The 20,056-nt window shown below is 42.4% G+C and overlaps 1 protein-coding gene and 1 long non-coding RNA gene across 2 annotated transcripts; one reads left to right on the top strand and one right to left on the bottom strand.

Annotated features, from left to right (window-relative positions):
- Nucleotides 1-4,082: 4,082 nt before the first annotated feature.
- On the bottom strand, nt 4,083-8,027 carry LOC124039888. Its single transcript, XR_006839638.1, has 3 exons — nt 7,901-8,027; nt 6,350-6,473; nt 4,083-4,197 (listed from the first exon to the last, which is right to left on the bottom strand). It is a non-coding gene; the product is annotated as an uncharacterized LOC124039888 (long non-coding RNA).
- Nucleotides 8,028-12,646: 4,619 nt separating this feature from the next.
- On the top strand, nt 12,647-17,501 carry LOC124039138 (COP9 signalosome complex subunit 5-like). The gene is made up of 8 exons (XM_046355023.1): nt 12,647-12,950; nt 13,170-13,404; nt 13,584-13,712; nt 14,142-14,207; nt 14,592-14,677; nt 15,112-15,223; nt 16,242-16,390; nt 17,221-17,501. The coding sequence occupies exons 1-8, from the start codon at nt 12,814-12,816 to the stop codon at nt 17,309-17,311; spliced, it is 1,005 nt and encodes a 334-aa protein (XP_046210979.1). The 5' UTR covers nt 12,647-12,813; the 3' UTR covers nt 17,312-17,501.
- Nucleotides 17,502-20,056: the final 2,555 nt, after the last annotated feature.

The raw sequence follows: 20,056 nt of genomic DNA, 5'->3' as shown, positions 1-20,056 counted from the left end.
CAGGGGCATTGTCATGCTTTAACAGGAAAGGGCCTTCCCCAAACTGTTGCCACAGGATCGTCTAGAATGTCATTGTACACTGTAACGTTAAGATTTCCCTTCACTGGAAATAAGGGGCCCGAACCATGAAAAAGCCCCAGACCATTATTCCTCCTCCACCAAACGTTTCAGTCTGCACTGCTCTGGGACAGGTAGCGTTCTCCTGGCATCCGCCAAACCCAGATTCGTCCTTTGGACTGCAAGATGATGAAGGGTAATTCATCACTCCAGAGAACACGTTTCCACTGCTCCAGAGTCCAATGGAGGTGAGCTTTACACCACTCCAGCTGATACTTGGCATTGCTCATGGTGATCTTAGGCATTTCATGAAGCTCCCGATGAACAGTTCTTGTGCTGACGTTGCTTCCAAAGGCAGTTTGGAACTTGGTAGTGTTGCAACAGAGGCCACACGATTTAATGCTCTGCGCGCTTCAGCACTCGGCGGTCCTGTTCTGTGAGCTTGTGTGGCCTACCACTTCGTGGCTGATCCGTTGTTGCTTCTAGAGGTTTCCACTTTACAATAACAGCACTTACAGTTGACCGGGGCAGCTCTCGCACGGCAGAAATTTGACGAACTGACTTGTTGGAAAGGTGTCATCCTATGATGGTGCCACGTTGAAAGTCACTGAGCTCTTCAGTAAGGCCATTCTACTACCAATGTTTGTCTATGGAGATTGCATGGCTGCGTGCTTGATTTTATACACCTGTCAGCAACAGCTGTGGCTGAAATAGTCGAATGCACATACTTTTGGCCATGTAGTGTATCAGAGGAGGTTGAAGTTGCCCCTAGACACTGATCTAAGGCCAGTTTTTGCATTCCCCCTTATGGTTAAGATTATAATATTGGGAGGTCAAACTGATCCTAGATCCTATGGGCTACTTATACCCGAAGCCCCTCATATCATGGATGAATGGCTTGGCCTTGTACATGAAGATCTGATTCTCTAACGACTGCAGAATAACTATCACTCAGAGTCAAAATATATTTAAAACGGGTTTGCTTCTTGACATTACTGTATCCTTAAAAGCGATTCTAGAGAATGAAATGGCTACACGTACATCATGCAATGCTATTGACGAATATTCAGTGATATGAAATGTGACATTTGTTACTCAATGATAATTCTGATATTTTCCTGGCTGCACCGCTGATGGCTAACGTTAGCGGAAATCACCTCGTGGATGAAAAAAACAAGTACAGAAAAGCCGCTTTGTAATATAATCTGATAACACTAGATTTTATTTGTGTTTTGTTCATTTTTTTCCACAGGATTTTGCTGCACTTGGGGCTCGATTCAATCAGATCCGTTTTAGCTGACATCCGCATAGCGGTTGTATTGACGGTGTCGGAGGTGGAACTGCATTAGAGCTGTCAAATCCATAAGTGACTCCTGGCATTATATCTAAAGCGGACATTGCCAATGGCTGCACGGAGTCGCATTAACACACATCCCATGCAGCCTTGTTTACAAGTTGGAACGTGAGATGTGATCTACACCTCCATTAGGCTGATAGAAATCCTCATGATTTAGTTTGATGATTTCTATCTAGCGTACACTTTCTCGTTGTTAACTAACGCGAGTGGGGCGGGTGTGGCAATGATCGTAAGAGCAGCTGCTCACCGATTTGAGGGCTCCAACGCAGTTCCACCAAATATCTGCTATGCGGGTGTCTGCTATTGCCAGGTTAATGCTGATCTGATTGAATCTAGGCCCTGATCTCATTATTGAATACACTGGAGATTTTGACTTTTGTGATAATTGATTTACTGGACCATCTCCTGCAGATTGTCCTATATGAGATTTGTAATTGAATGACGACACGACAGAACGCGAAGGGTTAAAATATTCAATTGATATGTTCTGAGGCTTTTTAACTGATAGTCGATAACTGGGCTCTTCCTAAAACTGGGAGGAAAAAGAGCAACTATGGGCCTGTTCAGGAGTTTGCAACGTTACACAACACTCAGCTAGAAATGTATTGTGTAGATATGATTTTCTTTCATGTAATGAAAGTAATTATCTGCTCTATCTGCAATGCTTCTGGATAGGCCCCTGATGTGAGCTGCTTCTGAGTCACAGGTATGTTTATGTTTGAAGTTAGTTTTCAGTGTGTACAAATTAGAATAAATTAATAATATATTTAATTTTCTTTGGTTTGGGGACAATGCTGTATGTAAAGGGTAAATGAAGAATGTTAGCTGTGCTTTAAAAGAAGACTTCTGGATGGTGTGTGGATTGGATGTATTCCTTGCTCACGGACGTAGAAAACAAAATGTATATGGTACAGAAATGTAAAGTTTTCTATGTTGAAAAAAAGACTTCTGTACAACTTCCTGTACAAAACTGGTCATCATCCGACATTCTAATCAGGTTATAGGTCAATAAAGTTTTTGAACTTGATTTGTTTGACCATTTGATTGGACAGTATGAGTCTGTCTTAAGAGGAAAGGATTGAGTACCAAGGACCAGTCTGGACAAAGACAAGATTATAAAAACATTATTTATTTTTTACCCCAAATCTTTCTATACTGTATATTAACACACATTTTCTTGCCACATACAAACATTTCAACACCAGATACACATTTCACATGTTTTAAATACATATTAATTCTGCAAAAGTACATTCAAAAGGTTCCCATAGTTGCTTACACCAGCAGACTAAACCAGTCAAAAGGTTACCATAGTTACTTCCATCAGCAGACCAGAGCCTATACTTCTTCCATACCGTAGTCCTGCAGCTGGAGCCATATCACACAGCAGTGATGCAACTCAGGGACAGTAATTATTCACTGTGTACTAGCTGCACACTTATGCAAGCAGACTTGGATCATCTCAATTGCACACTCCTCACATCCTGTATCCTTCTCAAAACCCATTGGATGAGAAAGCCAGAGGTCCCGCCCCTCGAACCTTCTCTTTTGAAGGAGGCAAAGAGAGAGGACGCAAGAAGTCTACAATTGAGATTTTCCCCGCTCTCTGACACTGCCCTGCTCCTACTCACTGCATGGAGCTGTTGTACACAGACTGAAATATCTCTGCTACTACCTCATCTCCATTTGATGTCTGCCCTGGTGGCTGATTAAACAATTCACACATGCATAAGCAACATTCAGATGTTTTTCTGCATAAAAACACAAATATGGATGTTTTTTGCTCTCCTGATGCAGACACAGAAATAGACCATTAATTTTGTCATTTGTATTGGGGATCGACTGCATATAAAATATAGACCTCAAACTGTTGTCAAAAGTAGTAAGCTGTGAAGGGAATAGGATCCTATGTGTAGATGTAAGGGGTCATCTATGTTAGGTGGAGGGCCCATCCCACTCCCCATCCAGGATGTGGGTAACGGGTTTCTGTCCGGTTCTGACCAGCCCCAAACAATTTCAGCGTGTCTGACGTGCCGGGCCGTAGCCAGCGCTCTGTGGCAACAGTCTCCATTGACACACACCTGACCGGGTAGTACGGGGTGGACCGCAGTGAGAAGTCATCCCCTTCATCGGCTGACAGCCCCCCTGGAGACCAGAGAGACGTCATTCAAACAGACAGGCACCTCATGGCCCAATCCTAACTTAGATACCTACATTTGCATTTCTCATGACATTCTATCAAAATGCCTATATTGAGTTGCAGCATTGAATAAGTTGCAGTTTGTGGTGCTTTGAGACCTTACATCTAACCTCGTCATTCTATCACAAGCCTGTACGTGCGGTCCCCTCCACGTACAGGCTTGTCACAGAGAACATAGACTGGACATCCGGTTGGCCCTTGTCATTCATCTGAAGTTGCAGTCACCATGTTCTGGGCCACAGCATGGAAACATCTGTCAGTACAGCAGAATGGGTTAGTACAGACTACAGAGAAAATATGTACTGGCCATTGTTTTTCATAAATCCTGTAAGACATTCTAATGCCTAAAAAAAGAGGGACTGTTGTGTATTATCAGACACGTTTCCCCAAGGCCCTTCTCAGATTGAGGACATTAATGGACTGTTGAAGTGGCACTGTAATTATGTGATGATGACTCAACTGAAGCAACAGGCCCTTCTCATCCTCAAAGTCTCTCCTTCTGGCAGGCCTTCTCCTCTCCCGGGCTGAGGGCTGTCTGGACCTCAGGTCAACCTGGGCTGCCCTGGCCCTTGGGACGGGGACCCTGCTAACACATTTACATTACATCACCTAACAGGCAAGGTGGGATGTCTCTTTCTCCCAACCTTAACTAATAAAAATGCTACGCCGTACTAAAATACTAAGGCATAGCAATATTGGAGGTATATTATGTTTATTTTATCCAATCTTTTCATGTTATTCTTCAGTAATATCATTTTTTTTAAAGTGTTTTCTGCATTGTGCAGTAGACTCTCAGATACACATTCCCTGACTGCTCTCCTCCCTCCCCCTTCAGCCGGACCAAGGCCATGCTACTACCACCCTGCAGCTGGCACAGGCTTTCTGCTCTGTCAGGACTGCTACCAGTTGTGTGGGCGCCATGGCTTGGCCTATGTCGTGTTGGCACTGGCAGGCACCCAGAGGTTGCCCAATGACCCTCCCTCCCCTCAGTTGGCTTGTGTGTGTGTGTGTGTGTGTGTGTGTGTGTGTGTGTGTGTGTGTGTGTGTGTGTGTGTGTGTGTGTGTGTGTGTGTGTGTGTGTGTGTGTGTGTGTGTGTGTGTGTGTGTGTGTGTGTGTGTGTCCCATATCCACCTCAGTGTAATAATGTATTACTATTCATTCCTTCCAGTAAGCATATCCTCAGGGGGACAGTTTTTCTGTCACTGACTGAAGTCGTGTTGAGGCTGTTTGACCAGCAGGCTCACCAATAACAGCACTCTGACTCCAATAAAGAGACTCTTTAGTGGTCTCAGATTGCTTTCTCACTCTGAGGGGATCAACACAGATCGTCAGACACCTATAAGCACCAAGTTAGATGAGTTAGACAGTGTGTGTCTGACCTGACTCCTCATGATCCTGATCTTGCGTTGTTGCAAGATCAGGGGGGGGGACACGTGATGCACCTCCTGATGAGATGTGCTGTCTGTAACACACACAACTCAGTCCCTGCATCCAGGATTACCACATCCTCACCATGACACAGATGTCAGGCAGTGAGTGCTGCGGTAGTCATGTGTACTGATACAGCTCTAATGTTGCCATTAGAGGTACAGATGGGCCCAGATTAGCCTATCATAGTGGATTTCCTCCCACACCAGCCAATCAGAGGGACTCTCTGGCCATCGCTCATTATGATGAGAGGCTAAGCCAGGGGGGAGTGCTGTGCACTTACAGGACTAGTTCAGCTGTGGCCAAGATGAAACTGATAATCGACACAGACCTTATATGGGGGTGAAGAGCATCTAGACCTAATCCTATTGTCAACCCCTCCCCTCCTCCATCAGTCAATACTGACTGAGCCAAGGCCATGGTGACTCAGCTACTCTGCAGTCTAAACACTGAGCTACAGATGGACTAGGAGGAACATAGACAAGCAGAGAGGACAAGACTTCTCATGCCTTGTCCCATTCTCCGCAAGGGAGAGGAGGAGGTAGGCCTCTGGTGAGCTATAGTAATGGAAGCAAGAGACCATCTGCTCACAGGCAAAAACAATGTGTGTCCGCTCACTGTAGTGTACTCAACACACAGGCATACAGTGTTGTCTTCACCCTGCAGTGTACACACACACCCAACTGTTGTTGTACATATGGATTCTATATCTCCCACTTTTCTATCCCCGTTTTTGTATATTTGCGTGTCGGAAGTGTTCCCTGGACCCGAACATAAACTCAGTACTGGGAATCCATTCAAAGTCCATTTCCTTAGTTTCAGCCCTGTGTTTCCGTTGCCAAACTGTCCGTTACTGATGGATGGCTTTAATGATGAGTTGCCCCATGACCTCTTCAGAGTCATGCCATGGCAAAGAGGAGAGGAGACAGAGGGGCTTGATGAGGGCTGCACATCCGGCCAAGCTGAACAGGAATGGATCATAGTTATTCTTCTAGACAAATATGAAAAGAGGGACTCATAAATTGGGTATAGGCCTTTAAATGCATGGTATGGTGGTGTCAATTCATCTCTATATTTGATCTGGGCGAGGGCATTAATAAGAGAATGAGAAGAATGGAGGGAGAAGATTCATGTCCAGTTATTAATGTCTGGGGTCTGGACCTCAAAGCTGTGTGCTGTAAAACCTTGGTCGAGCATCGGTGTAGTAGGCATGATGCTCATGTGAATTTCCTTCAGGCTGATGCCTACTTCTCACTTAAAACATAGTTTCTTGTTTTTAATAGCATAAAGACTGTCATTGTCATACCTCTGTATTTGAGCTGGTTGAACTCCCTGGTGTTCTGCATGTTGACGTGAACAGCCACAGCTGCTACTCCAGAGTTGGGTGGTGTGCCATCTCAAACATGTCCCCATTGGGGTGCCCTCTACACCTGGGCACAGCACAACAGTATGGAACATGATCCAACACCTCAAAACAGGCCACAATCGCCACTATAAAATATGCATGTTAAGTTCACAACCGTACACCGACAGTGAGTGTATAGTTCCAGGGATGAAAGCGGAGTCAGAATAAAGCTATATCGCCTGGGCCTGTGGATGTTCGACACAGTCAAGTGCCTGGGCCTAGAGGAGAGCTGGCTGACAGCAGAGATAGGTCTGGGAGTAAGGAGCTGCTTGTCCAGTCTCTTCTGCAAGTCTGGGTTAGGAGGGGAAGGATCCTTCTGGCTCTGCATAAAGGAGAGAGTCCAACTTGCATTCAGATGGCTCAATACAACACCAAGTCATATTTTACAGTATCCAGTGTATACTGAACATGTTACACCTCTGCCTGAATGTGTCCTGCTCCTGGAGCTGCTGTGGAGTGTCCTGATCACTGAACACTTTGCCTCGGGCAAACTGGGACAGCTGGGCCATGGAAAAACCAGCAGGGACGGATGAGAGGGGTGACTCATCAATGCACATACACACAAAGTAAAGTGAAAACTCAGACCTTTACTGAGTGGTTGTGAGAGTTGGGCTACCTGTTACTCGCTGGGTAGAGGGTACCCAGTCCTCCTGCCTGGGGTTAGGCCCTCCACTCCTGCCTACAGAGCCCTGTGGCTGTCACCTGTCCCTGGACTCTGGGTTCACGTACTCCTCCTCCTTGGTCCTGTGCATTCTGTTCAGATCACCTGGAGGCATCGTCATCAGCTACAGAGACACTTTCAACGTAGTGGTGACTCACAGATTCAGCTACAGTGCCTCTTCATACCAGGGCCAGAGATGTTGACAGAGAAATAACCCGGAGGTTTAGACTTAACAAAGTGACTGAAACCAAAGGTGTCATAGTCAAATTCAGAGAAGTTATCATTTTGGTTTTACAGTCACTATAAAGTGAACAGAGAGAGTAACGAAAGAGGACTAATGACTATGGAGTAAATCAACAATGGTGTACTGATGAGGTTTCCCCTGTCATCTCTGAGAAGGGCCCCACCTCCCCCTTCCCCAAGGGTCATAGACCTTCATTTCTGCCTCGATCTTGGCATCGTAGCAATCCCTCTTCCTCCTCTCCTGTCTTTATTGATCCTTTCTTTCCTGGATCTGTACCCAGGGATGGAAAGGTGCCATTAACTACTGATCATTAAAGCTAATTTTATTTGAAAGATAAGAACATTCGCTTTTCCAAAGCTCCTGCAACTTAAATTTAGAAATATCCTCTGACCTGAAAGTTACGCCTACCTCTATTTCACATCTCGAACAACGGATGGTTGAAAACTTGAATCTATTGCAAAATATTCAAGCTGAGCTCTACAGTATGTATGACATGAAAGGCCTTTTTATGTTGCCCTTGTGGTATTCCTGCAGTTATTCCTTTTACCTTGGAAAAGTGCTGACTTCGCTCTCGCCTGATCTCTTCCCGTCAAAATATTGCAGTCTGTCACTAATCTGAGTCATTGGTTTCCTGTTCCTCTGGAATCAGCAGAGAGAAACACAGCCAGATAGCAACGTTAGCATCTCAATGTGCCTCCTTACACTTAACTTATCCTTCTTCAGAAAACAGCCTGGGAGCCAGCGGTGTGTTCAGTAGTGCACAACAAAGCAAAGTAGTTGGAAACAGGGGAAGAAAACTGATGCATTCTTTCCCAAATATGCAGTTATTGGTACACAACACTGTGATGACTAACAAACTGGAGATGGAATTCAATCAATATTTCATGATTTATCCTTCACTCTCTTAAGAGAGAGGAGGGGGAGGGGGGAGAGATAGCGAGAAAGTCAGTGAGCTGAGGTAAGGACGAGAGAAGGGCAGACTTTTATCACGCTAATGAGAGTACGGCTATCACATCTCTCTATCACACTTACCCCACCTCCATTCCACAGCTGGGGACAAAATGAGTCCCTCTCCCTGCCAACAGGTGTGAGTGATTTATGGTGTATAAAAGGTGTGGTTGGCTGGAGACCAGCTGAGTATTTCACACATACACATCTCATTGTATTGTAATGTCCTGAAAGCATTTACTGTCCTGTGAGATTGTTTATGTCAATGGGGCTTTCCTAGTTTAAACAAAAATGTAAAAATGTAACATGTTTCAATGTCTAGCCCACCTGTTGTCTCAGGGCTTCCTGGTAGTTCACACAAATCAAATCAAATCAAACTAAAATATTTGTCACATACACATGGTTAGCAGATGTTAATGCGAGTGTAGCGAAATGCTTGTGCTTCTAGTTCCGACAATGCAGTAACAACCAATAAGTAATCTAGCTAACAATTCCAAAACTACTACCTTATAGACACAAGTGTAAGGGGATAAAGAATATGTACATAAAGTTATATGAATGAGTGATGGTACAGAGCAGCATAGGCAAGATACAGTAGATGGTATTGAGTGCAGTATATACATATGAGATGAGTATGTAAACAAAGTGGCATAGTTAAAGTGGCTAGTGACACTCTCCTTGGACTGCGTTGGCCTCTGTCCTATCGCTCCAACACCCAGCCCAGCCCAGTCCCAGGGAGAGCTACAACATGCTGATTGGCTCCTCTGAAGAAAGACATGAAACATTATGGGTAACCCTATCAACACAATATCAATAGTTGTGAGAGACAAACACAGAGTACAAAACATTAAGAACACCTGCTCTTTCCATGACATAGACTGACCAGGTGAATCCAGGTGACAGCTATGATCCCTTATTGAAGTCACTTGTTAAATCCAAAGAAGGATTTTTAAGCCTTGAGACAATTGAGACCTGGATTGTGTGTGTGCCATTCAGATGGCGAGTGGACAAGACAAAAGTGCCTTTGAGATGCAGGCTATTCTGAGGGCAAAGGGAGGTTGCAACTCAATATTAGGAAGGTGTTCTTAATGTTTGGTATACTCGGTGTATAGCCTACACACAGCTTTCAATGCTTGCTTAGGGTGCCCTCTTCTGGTTCTTTAAACAACTCAAAACTAAAAAATCTGTGCTACCAATACTCCTTGTAGCTACATCCAAGTTAGCCTTCACCATCACCAGCACCTCACATCACACACTACCACAACAGATCCCAGTGTCTGACTGCAGTCTTCTCTCTACCCAGTGAAGATCCATCACATTGCCAGTCAGATAAATGCAGCTCCAATGATGGAATTGAAGTGAGTGTCTGTCTTTTAGATTCTTCAAAGTAGCCACCCTTTGCCTTGATGACAGCTTTGCACACTCTTGGAATTCTCTCAACCAGCTTCATGAGATAGTCACATGAAATGCATTTCAGTTAACAGGTGTGCCTTGTAAAAGTGCATTTGTGGAATTTCTTTCTTTCTTAATGTGTTTGAGCCTATCAGTTATATTATTTAACCTGTATTTAACTAGGCAAGTCAATTAAGAACAAATTCTTATTTACAATGACGGCCTAACCCGGCCAAACCTGGACAATGCCCGGGCCAATTGTGCACCTCCCTATGGGACTCCTAATCACGGCCGGATGTGATTAGAACGAGGGACTGTAGTGGCACCTCATGCATTGAGATGCAGTGCCTTAGACCACTGCGCCACTCGGTAGGGGTGGTATACAGACAAGTTAGGGGGGTAAACAGAAATCCATATTATGGCAAGAACAACTTTGAACGTTACTTCAAGTGCAGTCGCAAAACCCATCAAGCGCTATGATGAAACTGGCTCTCAGGAGGACCACCACAGGAAAGGAAGACCCAGCGTTACCTCTGCTGCAGATGGTAAATTCATTAGAGTTAACAGCCTCAGAAATTGCAGCCGAAGTAACAGACACATCTCAACATCAACTGTTCAGAGGAGACTGCATGAATCAGACCTTCATGGTTGAATTTCTGCAAAGAAACCACTACCAAAGGACACCAAATAAAAGAAGAGACTTACTTAGGCCAAGAAATACGAGCAATGGACATTAAATTGGTGGAAATCTGTCCTTTGGTCTAATGAGTCCAAATTTGAGATTTGTGGTTCCAACCACTGTGTCTTTGTGAGACGCAGAGTAGGTTAATGGATGATCTCCGCATGTGTGGTTCTCACCGTGAAGCATGGAGGAGGTGTGATGGTGCTTTGCTGGTGACACTGTCAGTGATTTATTTAGAATTCAAGGCACACTTAACCAGCATGGCTACCGCAGCATTCTGCAGCAATACGCCATCCCATCTGGTTTGCGCTTATTGGGACTTTCATTTGTTTTTCAACAGAACAATGACCCACCACACCTCCACACCTTGATCAAGGAGAGTGATGAAGTGCTGCATCAGATGACCTGGCCTCCACAATCACCAACCTCAACCCAATTGAGATGGTTTGGGATGAGTTGGACTGCAGAGTGAAGGAAAAACAGCCAACAAGTGCTCAGCATATGGGAACTCCTTCAAGACTGTTAGAAAAGCATTTCAGGTGAAGCTGGTTGAGAGAATGCCAAGAGTGTGGAAAGCTGTCATCAAGGCAAAGGGTGGCTGCTTTGAAGAATCTAAAATAGATTTTAATTTGTTTAACACTCTTTTGGTTACTACATTATTCCATATGTGTTACTTCATAGTTTTGATTGCCTTCACTATAATTCTACAATGTAGAATAGTAAAAAAATGTAAGAAAACCCCTTGAATGAGTAGGTGTGTCCAAACTCTTGACTGGTACTGTACATGGTATGAGAATAAAATGCAACAATGTAATGCAATAAATAAACAAGCCGGCGAGACAGGGACTGAACACAAATATTGTGCATTACAGTTTTCCATTGTAGTCTCCCTCCACAATCAATACAGAGAGGTTTTATACATGTGGTGGCCAACTGTGCTAATGTGGCCATTTAATTGCAGTGGCTCAGTTTTGGGTTTTGGTGTTGCCGACTTGGACTTTCTGATCTGATGTGCTCTTCATGGACAACATGGGGTTCCACCTCCCTCCTCTCCTGCACAGCTCTGCCATAGAAATGAATGTTAAACAGAAAGATTACAATGAGCATAATCCATCCCTTTTTTTAAATGCAGTTTTCACAGCAGCAGGTAATTTGCTGATAGAAAATCTCTCATGAGAAGTACCTGTCAGGGCTATGATAGATTATCATCCTCTGTGTTCTCCCAGTGAACTCTGGCTCTCGGCTTCTTCTGGGTCTCCTCCACTCCAAGAACTCAAATTCCTCTTCCTCATCCTCCTCCTCTGTGGAAAGGTCCTCCTCAGAGTTGTACTGCTCTCTACACCTGCTTGTCCTTCTGTGCCTCCTCTTCCAGCCCTCCAAAGACTCCTCTGGTCTGTGGAGCTCCCAGCGCCTCCACCCTCGTGGGGCCTGACCCTCTGTCCCTGTCCCCCTGTTGGTTAGGGTGGCAGCATCCCTCCAGGATGGGAGTCGCTGGAGGCTGGCCTCCATGGTTAAACTGGATGTTATGCTGGGCCTTTAGGATTGACTGGGAGGAATAAAGTGCAGCAGGACTCACAGTCTCTGGGGCCTGCACCTGTAGTTTAGGAAAGAAATTATCAAAATGTGGCAACATGCTGTAGGATCTTAGTCAAATATAGCCAATGAACAGGGCAATCATCTTCAACTCATTAAACACACATTGAATAGGTCAAGAGATATTTTCACAAAAATATCTACATAATTTCCAAGGTATGCATAATCTATTGTTACATGAGAAGCATTTGAAGATGGTCTTAGTTGTCCTGACTGTTCTTTAAGAAAGAGGTTGTATTCTTTGTTTCCCTCATCTCTTAATTTGTCCTGGAGGAAGACAACAGAAACGTGGCTGCTTTAAGTCACAAGCCATTTAGCAGTTTTCAAAAAATTGAATAGTATTTTATTTACCATTATTTTACCAGGTAACAGAGCGCTAAATTAGCCGACTTCGTTTCAAAATAATAAATAAGTGAAAAGCATTCACATATTCCCCCAGAAGATGTCAGTATTACCATTTATATCACATCGTCTGTGTTATTTGGACTAAACCATCACGTTAATTGGTGTTTCGTGGCTGTTGATGAATACAAGTATAAGTTTATTTGTTTGGGACATGCATTTCTGAATTAATTCGATGATTTTATGCGTATACTCATTAACTGAACAAAAACCCCACGGTCACTTTTTATTTTAGATTTTTTTTAAACGTGCATGTCCCCCTTCCTCATAGCATGGTACAGTCCAGTGTCATGGCTCCCTGAACGAATGGATGAGCAAGGGCTACTGCTTTGAGATTATGTTATTATTACAGGTTTTTGAAATATTCCACGTTTGATAGCGCACTAGTTTAATTTCAAGTATTACTTTATATTTTAGAGAGGTAGTGAGACTAGGTTGTCAACATGGCAGGGAGTAGCATGGCACAGAAAACATGGGAGCTACAAAACAGTATGCAGGAAGTTCAGAGCATAGATGAAATATATAAATATGACAAAAAACAACAGCAGGAAATCCTTGCTGCGAAGCCATGGACAAAGGAGTAAGTATATATTTGATCAATTATAGATTGTAATTTGTTTTATTTGCAACTGCTTGCTAGTTCCTTGTTTGGCTGTGTTGGCTTGACCAGCTAGCTAACGTTACTAGCTGAAGTTAGCTTGCTAGTTAGCATGTCAACAATGGGAATTCTCCCTGCATTGCAAGCTAGTTAGTGAATTCCCTGAACATAATTCACACCAATATTATTTTTGTCCTATAGTCATCATTACTTCAAATACTGCCAGATATCTGCTCTGGCGCTGCTGAAGATGGTGATGCACGCCAGGTCCGGGGGCAACCTCGAGGTGATGGGTCTGATGCTTGGGAAAGTGGACGGGGAGACCATGAACATCATGGACAGCTTTGCCTTACCCGTGGAGGGCACAGAGACGCGGGTCAACGCGCAGGCTGCGGCTTATGAATACATGGCTGCCTACATTGAGAATGCCAAACAGGTATTATGACTGACTCTTGGAATGAGATTTTGGTCCTTAATTTTGCATAAAAGGATGGATCGAAACACATGACATTTTAGTGAGAACTGTGCTTGTCATGGTTTATCACAATGGTTACATATTGGACACTATCTCTTCATTGTATTGATACCGATTCCTTGCCGTTTGTGAACTGTCAGGTTGGTCGGCTGGAGAACGCTATTGGCTGGTACCACAGTCACCCAGGTTACGGCTGCTGGTTGTCAGGTATAGATGTCAGCACTCAGATGCTCAACCAGCAGTTTCAGGAGCCCTTTGTGGCGGTGGTGGTGAGTACAGTGAAAGATCTGCCCCGACTTCAGCTCACAACGCAATACCCCCAAAATACACACGTTAAAATGTCCATTTTGTCTTTTATTAGACTGCTTCCTAAATACAGTACTTTGGTTTTCCTGAGAGGTAACTGAGAGGGGTGCAATCAGGTTTAGGCATCCCTTTAGTGGTTGATGTATGGTAGTAGTCCACCATGAGCACGGCACATATTTGGCTTTTGTAACTGTAGATGCTATTTACACTTGATTGGTTTTACAGGGCTGAAGTGCCAAGGGCATAGGATAATTAAGTGTGTTATTTGACTACACCGGCAGCAGTAGTTGAGAAGAAAACATCACTCCTGGTGGCCGGCTTGGAGTGGTCTCTAGAGACTGTCTGACCTCTGGAAACATTTTCCTGTTCTACTGTATATCTCTCCCTCCCAGATCGACCCCACTCGCACCATATCTGCAGGGAAAGTCAATCTTGGCGCCTTCAGAACATACCCCAAGGTAAGGAGTAAAATGTGTTTCTTGCATTATTCCAGTGTTTAGCTATGTTACATGTGGTATTAGACAAGTTAGGAACAAAATTACTGCAAATTCAGCATTTTGGTCTTATTTATCGCTCATAAATATATTTGCTATATTTAGCATGCCAATTGGAATATTTATTTTAAAGATTTTGTTGTATCTATAAGTAATACTATTATGATTCATTGTCAACATTTAGTTAATTATTCCTTTTGTAAAATGTGTTTATTGGTGGTTTTATTAGTAGTTGGCTGTCTCTCACTATCGAACTGTGCAAATATTTTAAGACTGCGTTTCCTCTCATTAAATATACATTTTCAGACATCATGAGTCTAATAATTGTGTGTTTGTGTTGTTTTTCAGGGTTACAAACCTCCTGATGAGGGACCCTCTGAATATCAGACCATTCCCCTGAACAAGATCGAAGACTTCGGCGTGCACTGCAAACAGTGAGTTTTCATCTTGGACGTTTATACTTGAGGCAAACATATAATATTTAGTATCATCTTGCAAATTGTCTAAGTAAACTTGACAAGATACTTCATATATATATATATTATTTATTTATTTTAGGGTTGATGTAGCCTATAACACAAATTCAAGTCATTATGATGTAATAATCCCTTAATAATTCTGTGGTAAATCATTTTATTTATTCTTATTTTTTATTTATCCGACCAAGTAAGTTGACTGAGAACACAACACATTCTCATTTGCAGCAACGACCTGGGGAATAGTTACAGGGGAGAGGAGGGGGATGAATGACGCAATTGTAAACTGGGGATTATTATCATTATTTTAAAAAAGGTAGTATTTTCTTCATTTAATTGACATAGTTTATTTATTCACTAAGTGCCGTGGGCTTGTTTGTTTGTTTGTTTAGGTATTATGCCTTGGAGGTGACTTATTTCAAGTCTTCCCTGGATCGGAAATTACTAGAGCTCCTCTGGAATAAATACTGGGTCAACACTCTGAGCTCTTCAAGTCTTCTGACGGTGAGTGTTTTGAATTTAACTCTAAATCAAGCAATGCTACATTTGTGAAACCCTTTTGTTTACAAATAGATATGTAACTATACTATGCCGAGTCAAGTAGCTGCCAAAATATATGGTGCGTGATTCTTACATATTAATGACAATCCCTTTCTTTATTTATACCATTATTATAATAATTTTATATGGCCCGGGGGGGGGGTCTTCTATTTTCCAAAAGGTCACTTGTACAGATTTACAAGCATAGGTTCATTAATATGACTGAGGCCACCATGTTAATCTTTAAACAAAATATCTATGCGTTGGAGATGTGGTGATATAGATGCCGCTGTGGTTCACCGTGGATCATCTCCCTTGTTGCCAATACTTTCTAGAGATTGAAAGCCCCCAGTGAATTCCCATTGTGGATGCTAAACAGTCTCTAAAGGCAGCAGACTATCCAAACAGTGGACTCTGGTCATTCTGGATGAAGATGGATTGACTAGTTGTCAGGAGTTGACTGGTCCATTGGCGAAGGGCTTTGTCAGTCACTACACTGTCACCACAGTCTGGCTCCCTATCATTGTCTCCTAATTACCTGCTCCATGGAACACAAGGCCTCACCTTAGGCAAACCTTTTCACCGACCCCCTTTCACCGCGACTTGACAAGCCATTTAATCCATTAACAAGTTCAACATATTGTAACTGTTTAATAGATTGTCTCAGTAGTGGTGAAGAAAATAGGGTGGTGTGTGTGTGTGTGTGTGTGTGTGTGTGTGTGTGTGTGTGTGTGTGTGTGTGTGTGTGTGTGTGTGTGTGTGTGTGTGTGTGTGTGTGTGTGTGTGTGTGTGTGTGTGTGTGTGTGTGTGTGTGTGTGTGTGTGTGTGTGAAGAAAGAATGGAAGAAAGCCCACACATGGGTATATAGGCTACTGCTTCCACATACTTTGATTAACTTAATCACAATATGCGGATATGCTTTCGTCTGATCATGGTACATGACAATATATTGGTACATAATCCATGCGTGTGTCCTCCCCAGAATTCAGAGTACACCACGGGCCAGGTGTTTGACCTGTCTGAGAAACTGGAGCAGTCGGAGGCTCAGCTTGGAAGAGGAAGCTTCATGCTGGGCCTGGACACACACGACAGGAAGTCCGAGGACAAACTGGCCAAAGCAACACGAGACAGGTACAGCAACGCTCCTCCACTCCTGTTATCTATCTAATGTAGATCTTGTTTTTCTGCATTTACTTGTAATTATTTATTTGGCTTCCAGGCCTAGAGCTTATTTAGTGAATGATTTAATGCATTGATCTCTAAAATTGGCATGGCACCATATATCACACTGTATGTTTGTTCATGTTTTGCAGTATTGACAGACTGGATTGGATTGTTGATAATGTCCTATGTACTGTTACAATAAAGATTTTTACTGATATTATTGACAACTGTAAACCAATTTGAGTCGCTGTTAAACACACCATTTAAATATTCAACTGACACAGAGAAACAAATTATTCCTACCCCGTAATAGAATCATTGGTCCGTATTCATAAAGCTTCTCAGAGTAGGAATAGTGATCTGGGAACATTTTTGCCTTTCTGATGAACACAATCAATGAAAAATGGAAATCTCTGGTCTGCTTAGGCCTACGCTATGTACTACTCTAAGTTATAGAATCTCTGGTCTGCTTAGGCCTACGCTATGTACTACTCTAAGTTATAGAATCTCTGTATTATTACTATGTTTTGTAACCATTTTGATCACACATTATTTGTGTATAGATGCAATGGGAATACTTAGTTACTTGTTTTAGCAGGTAGAGTTGTCCTACCTACCTATTCAAGGTCTGCTTATTATTTATACAATGGTTGTGGTTTTATTGAGTTTTTCTCCCGTGAATGGAACACCTATCTGTTTGTTTATCTGACCTGTCTGTTGATGGATAGGACGTCCGTGTCACCTCTTCATGTCCAGAGCGAAACTGAACTTTCCTCTTTTTTTTCTGGCTATTATAGCTGCAAGACGACAATTGAGGCGATCCATGGTCTGATGTCTCAAGTCATCAAGCATAAGCTCTTCAATCAAATCAACACGTCTGCCATCTAAGCCCGAAACGGTCCAAGTGGAGTCACCCCTCGTGTGTGTATTACTATTTAGATTCTGGTTAGCAGGATGATCTTTCAATTACTATCTGAGGAATGTTTATTGGCTTTATCTTCAGCTATTCTTTAGTGTGAGTGATTGATCTAAACTTATGTCCACATAAGTGTATGAATAAATAGTGTTGTTAAAATTCCTGAGGTTGGTGAACCATATTGTTTTGACTGAATTGCTTCCAACTTTAGTTCATGTATTTTCTTATTTTTGAATGCTTGCAGACTTTTGAAAGGTACTCTCCTTTGGGTTCAACATGACATAGCACTGTGACATTTCCATGTCCCATGGCTGTTAGGTATTGGCTAGAGTAGACTACACACACACACACCCTCGCAGCATGACTTAACACTTTAACAAAGACCATGGTATATTACTCCATAACAAAACTTACAACCAGTCAGCCAGTCATTTCAACTCTGGCCAGTCATTTCAACTCTGGCCAGTCATATCATTACATTATGGAACAACAAACTCAAGCCGCTGCATCGGCTCAAACGTAAACACTGGCTGGCATGGTCGAGAAGTCTCTGCGGAGTGGCTTTCGGTGCAGGTTGTCTCTCTGTAGTACACAATCCTTCAGGATTGTCAAGTCGTCAAGTCGAGCCGCAGCAATGATGCAGCACAGAAACAGGAGCCGTGCACACTGGAGTCTATTCACCCAACCCGTCTACATCGAAGCAGACACAGAGTCTGCTTTTCCTTACACACTGCAGCCCTGGCACCGTTTAATGTCATAATTCTTTTTCTTGTAGTATTATAATGGTGGAATGTATATTTTTGATGCAACATTGCAGAGGCGTGGAACCATATTTGATGCACTTTGAATGGGTCTGCATTTCCTCATGTTCATGAGCTTTGGCATAATTTCTTGTAATGATTTTCTTTTTACATTCTTTTTATGTTATTATAATGGGTGAAGTGTGTATCCTAAAGTGTTTTAGAAAGAGGAAACTTATTGAATTATGTTAAATGTCATTTGAGTTTTTGGAATTAACAACAGGAAACAATTGGCTTTACCCTCACATTTACCCTCACATTTACCCTCACATTTACCCTCACATTGAATGCTCTGTAGCTAGTGGTTTTAAGTGCATTACAGTACTGTTACTGTTATAGCTAAATACTGTTACGGCTAGATGCTCAACAAGTATATGGAACGTGCTGTCTTAGTAGTAATTTTACCTAATGCAAGATTTGTAAATTATCCTTTAAATATAAGACCAGTGTTCCGTACATGTCATTCTTATGGTCGTCACCAGATGAACATTCAGATGCTTCGTTTACAGAGGAAACAAGTAAATGTCAATTCCAATGAAGGCTGACCGACAACCAAGCATTCAATGCATTTGCTAATATCTTATTGAATTAACATTTATTTTAATTAGCGTACACTTAATACAAAACATATTATCTATGAAACAGTGGAATTGCACCTCATTTGGTGAGTTCATCGAAAATACATTACAATAATAAACGGGTGATTTAAAAAAAAAACTAGGCCTAACTGAAGTTCTGAGAACAGAGGATTGATAAGGTGTATGATGAATAGCTATTTACTACTGGGCACCTATAGGCCCTGCGGAACAAATTACCCTGCAGAAGTCCAAGGATATTGTTTACTTTGGATCTCAGAATATGCTCAACAAGCATGGTGTAGGCTATAATGAAGGGGGGTGGAACTCACTCATTGCCCTAGAGTGGAGCTATGTGGGGGAAAGAAGGGCCTATAGCGCTACATTTCCTCCCTGCCAAGTGCTCTGCATGCATAAGTGGAGGCAAGTCACTCAGTTGCAGGAAGCCCGGGCCTAGACATTATATAACAATGCATGGGTCACTGCTGAGACTCGCTGAGCCAATCGCACCGCGACCCCAGCCTGCCTGGTGCGTTATACGCATTATTACTGGAAGCAATGTGATCTTGGCTGGAGAGAAGAGGATAAACTAATAAACATGGTGTCGGGTTACGTCATGTACATGTCTGCAGGCACTATAGTCTACAGGCCTCGGGGATAGCTGCAGGATCTGTTTACTGTTTGCGTGTGTGTGTGCCTGTCTTGAGATGTTCCACACTATTTGATCTTTATTTAACCTTTGACCTCATTGAAAATAATCATGGACATAAAATATTTTACATTCCACCAATGGAAAGGCAAAACGGTTTTTATTTCAGAGGTCTACAATACCACACAAGTAGCTGATCATTAGAAAGGTACATAAAAGACCACATGATTCATGGTGTTGGAATGGAATAGTTTTAGACTATTTCTGAAGAAAGGAAAAGTGCTGAAAGTAATTTAGCTTGTTTCATTTTGGCTTTCTTTATATTTATCCAATATTTTTCAATTTACTCAGCCAGGAAAGTCTGGCCCAAAATATGTTTTTCATGAGGATGTGACAAGGCAATAAAGTGTGAAAAGCGATCCAATTCACAAATATTTTGGATGCAAATATACACATTTATTCAAATCTAGATACCAATGGCAAAAACAGCGATATACTCAAACTGTGATTAATTCTGAGAGGATTTTACCTAAATTAACAAACAAAAAAATATTTGATTGTGATCATTTAAATAATTGATTCAACCTATTGATGCAGCCATTACATTGAATTATGTTTCACAGAAAATTGAACAATGTAAAGCAAATGTTTTGTTTTACCTGCATGCTGCACAGCCAATTACTTTCTACCACT

This window comes from Oncorhynchus gorbuscha, linkage group LG07 (assembly GCF_021184085.1).
Source record: "Oncorhynchus gorbuscha isolate QuinsamMale2020 ecotype Even-year linkage group LG07, OgorEven_v1.0, whole genome shotgun sequence".
Taxonomy (NCBI): Eukaryota; Metazoa; Chordata; class Actinopteri; order Salmoniformes; family Salmonidae; genus Oncorhynchus; species Oncorhynchus gorbuscha.
The sequence above is the reverse complement of the archived record's forward strand: the minus strand, read 5'-3'. Positions and strand labels throughout refer to the sequence as shown.

Coding starts and splice junctions, on each gene's coding strand:
- LOC124039138 (XM_046355023.1), top strand. CDS start 12,814: ATGGCAGGGAGTAGCATGGCACAGAAAACATGGGAGCTACAAAACAGT. Junction 14,208..14,591: donor CCTTCAGAACATACCCCAAG/GTAAGGAGTAAA, acceptor GTTGTTTTTCAG/GGTTACAAACCTCCTGATGA. Junction 14,678..15,111: donor TTCGGCGTGCACTGCAAACA/GTGAGTTTTCAT, acceptor TTGTTTGTTTAG/GTATTATGCCTTGGAGGTGA.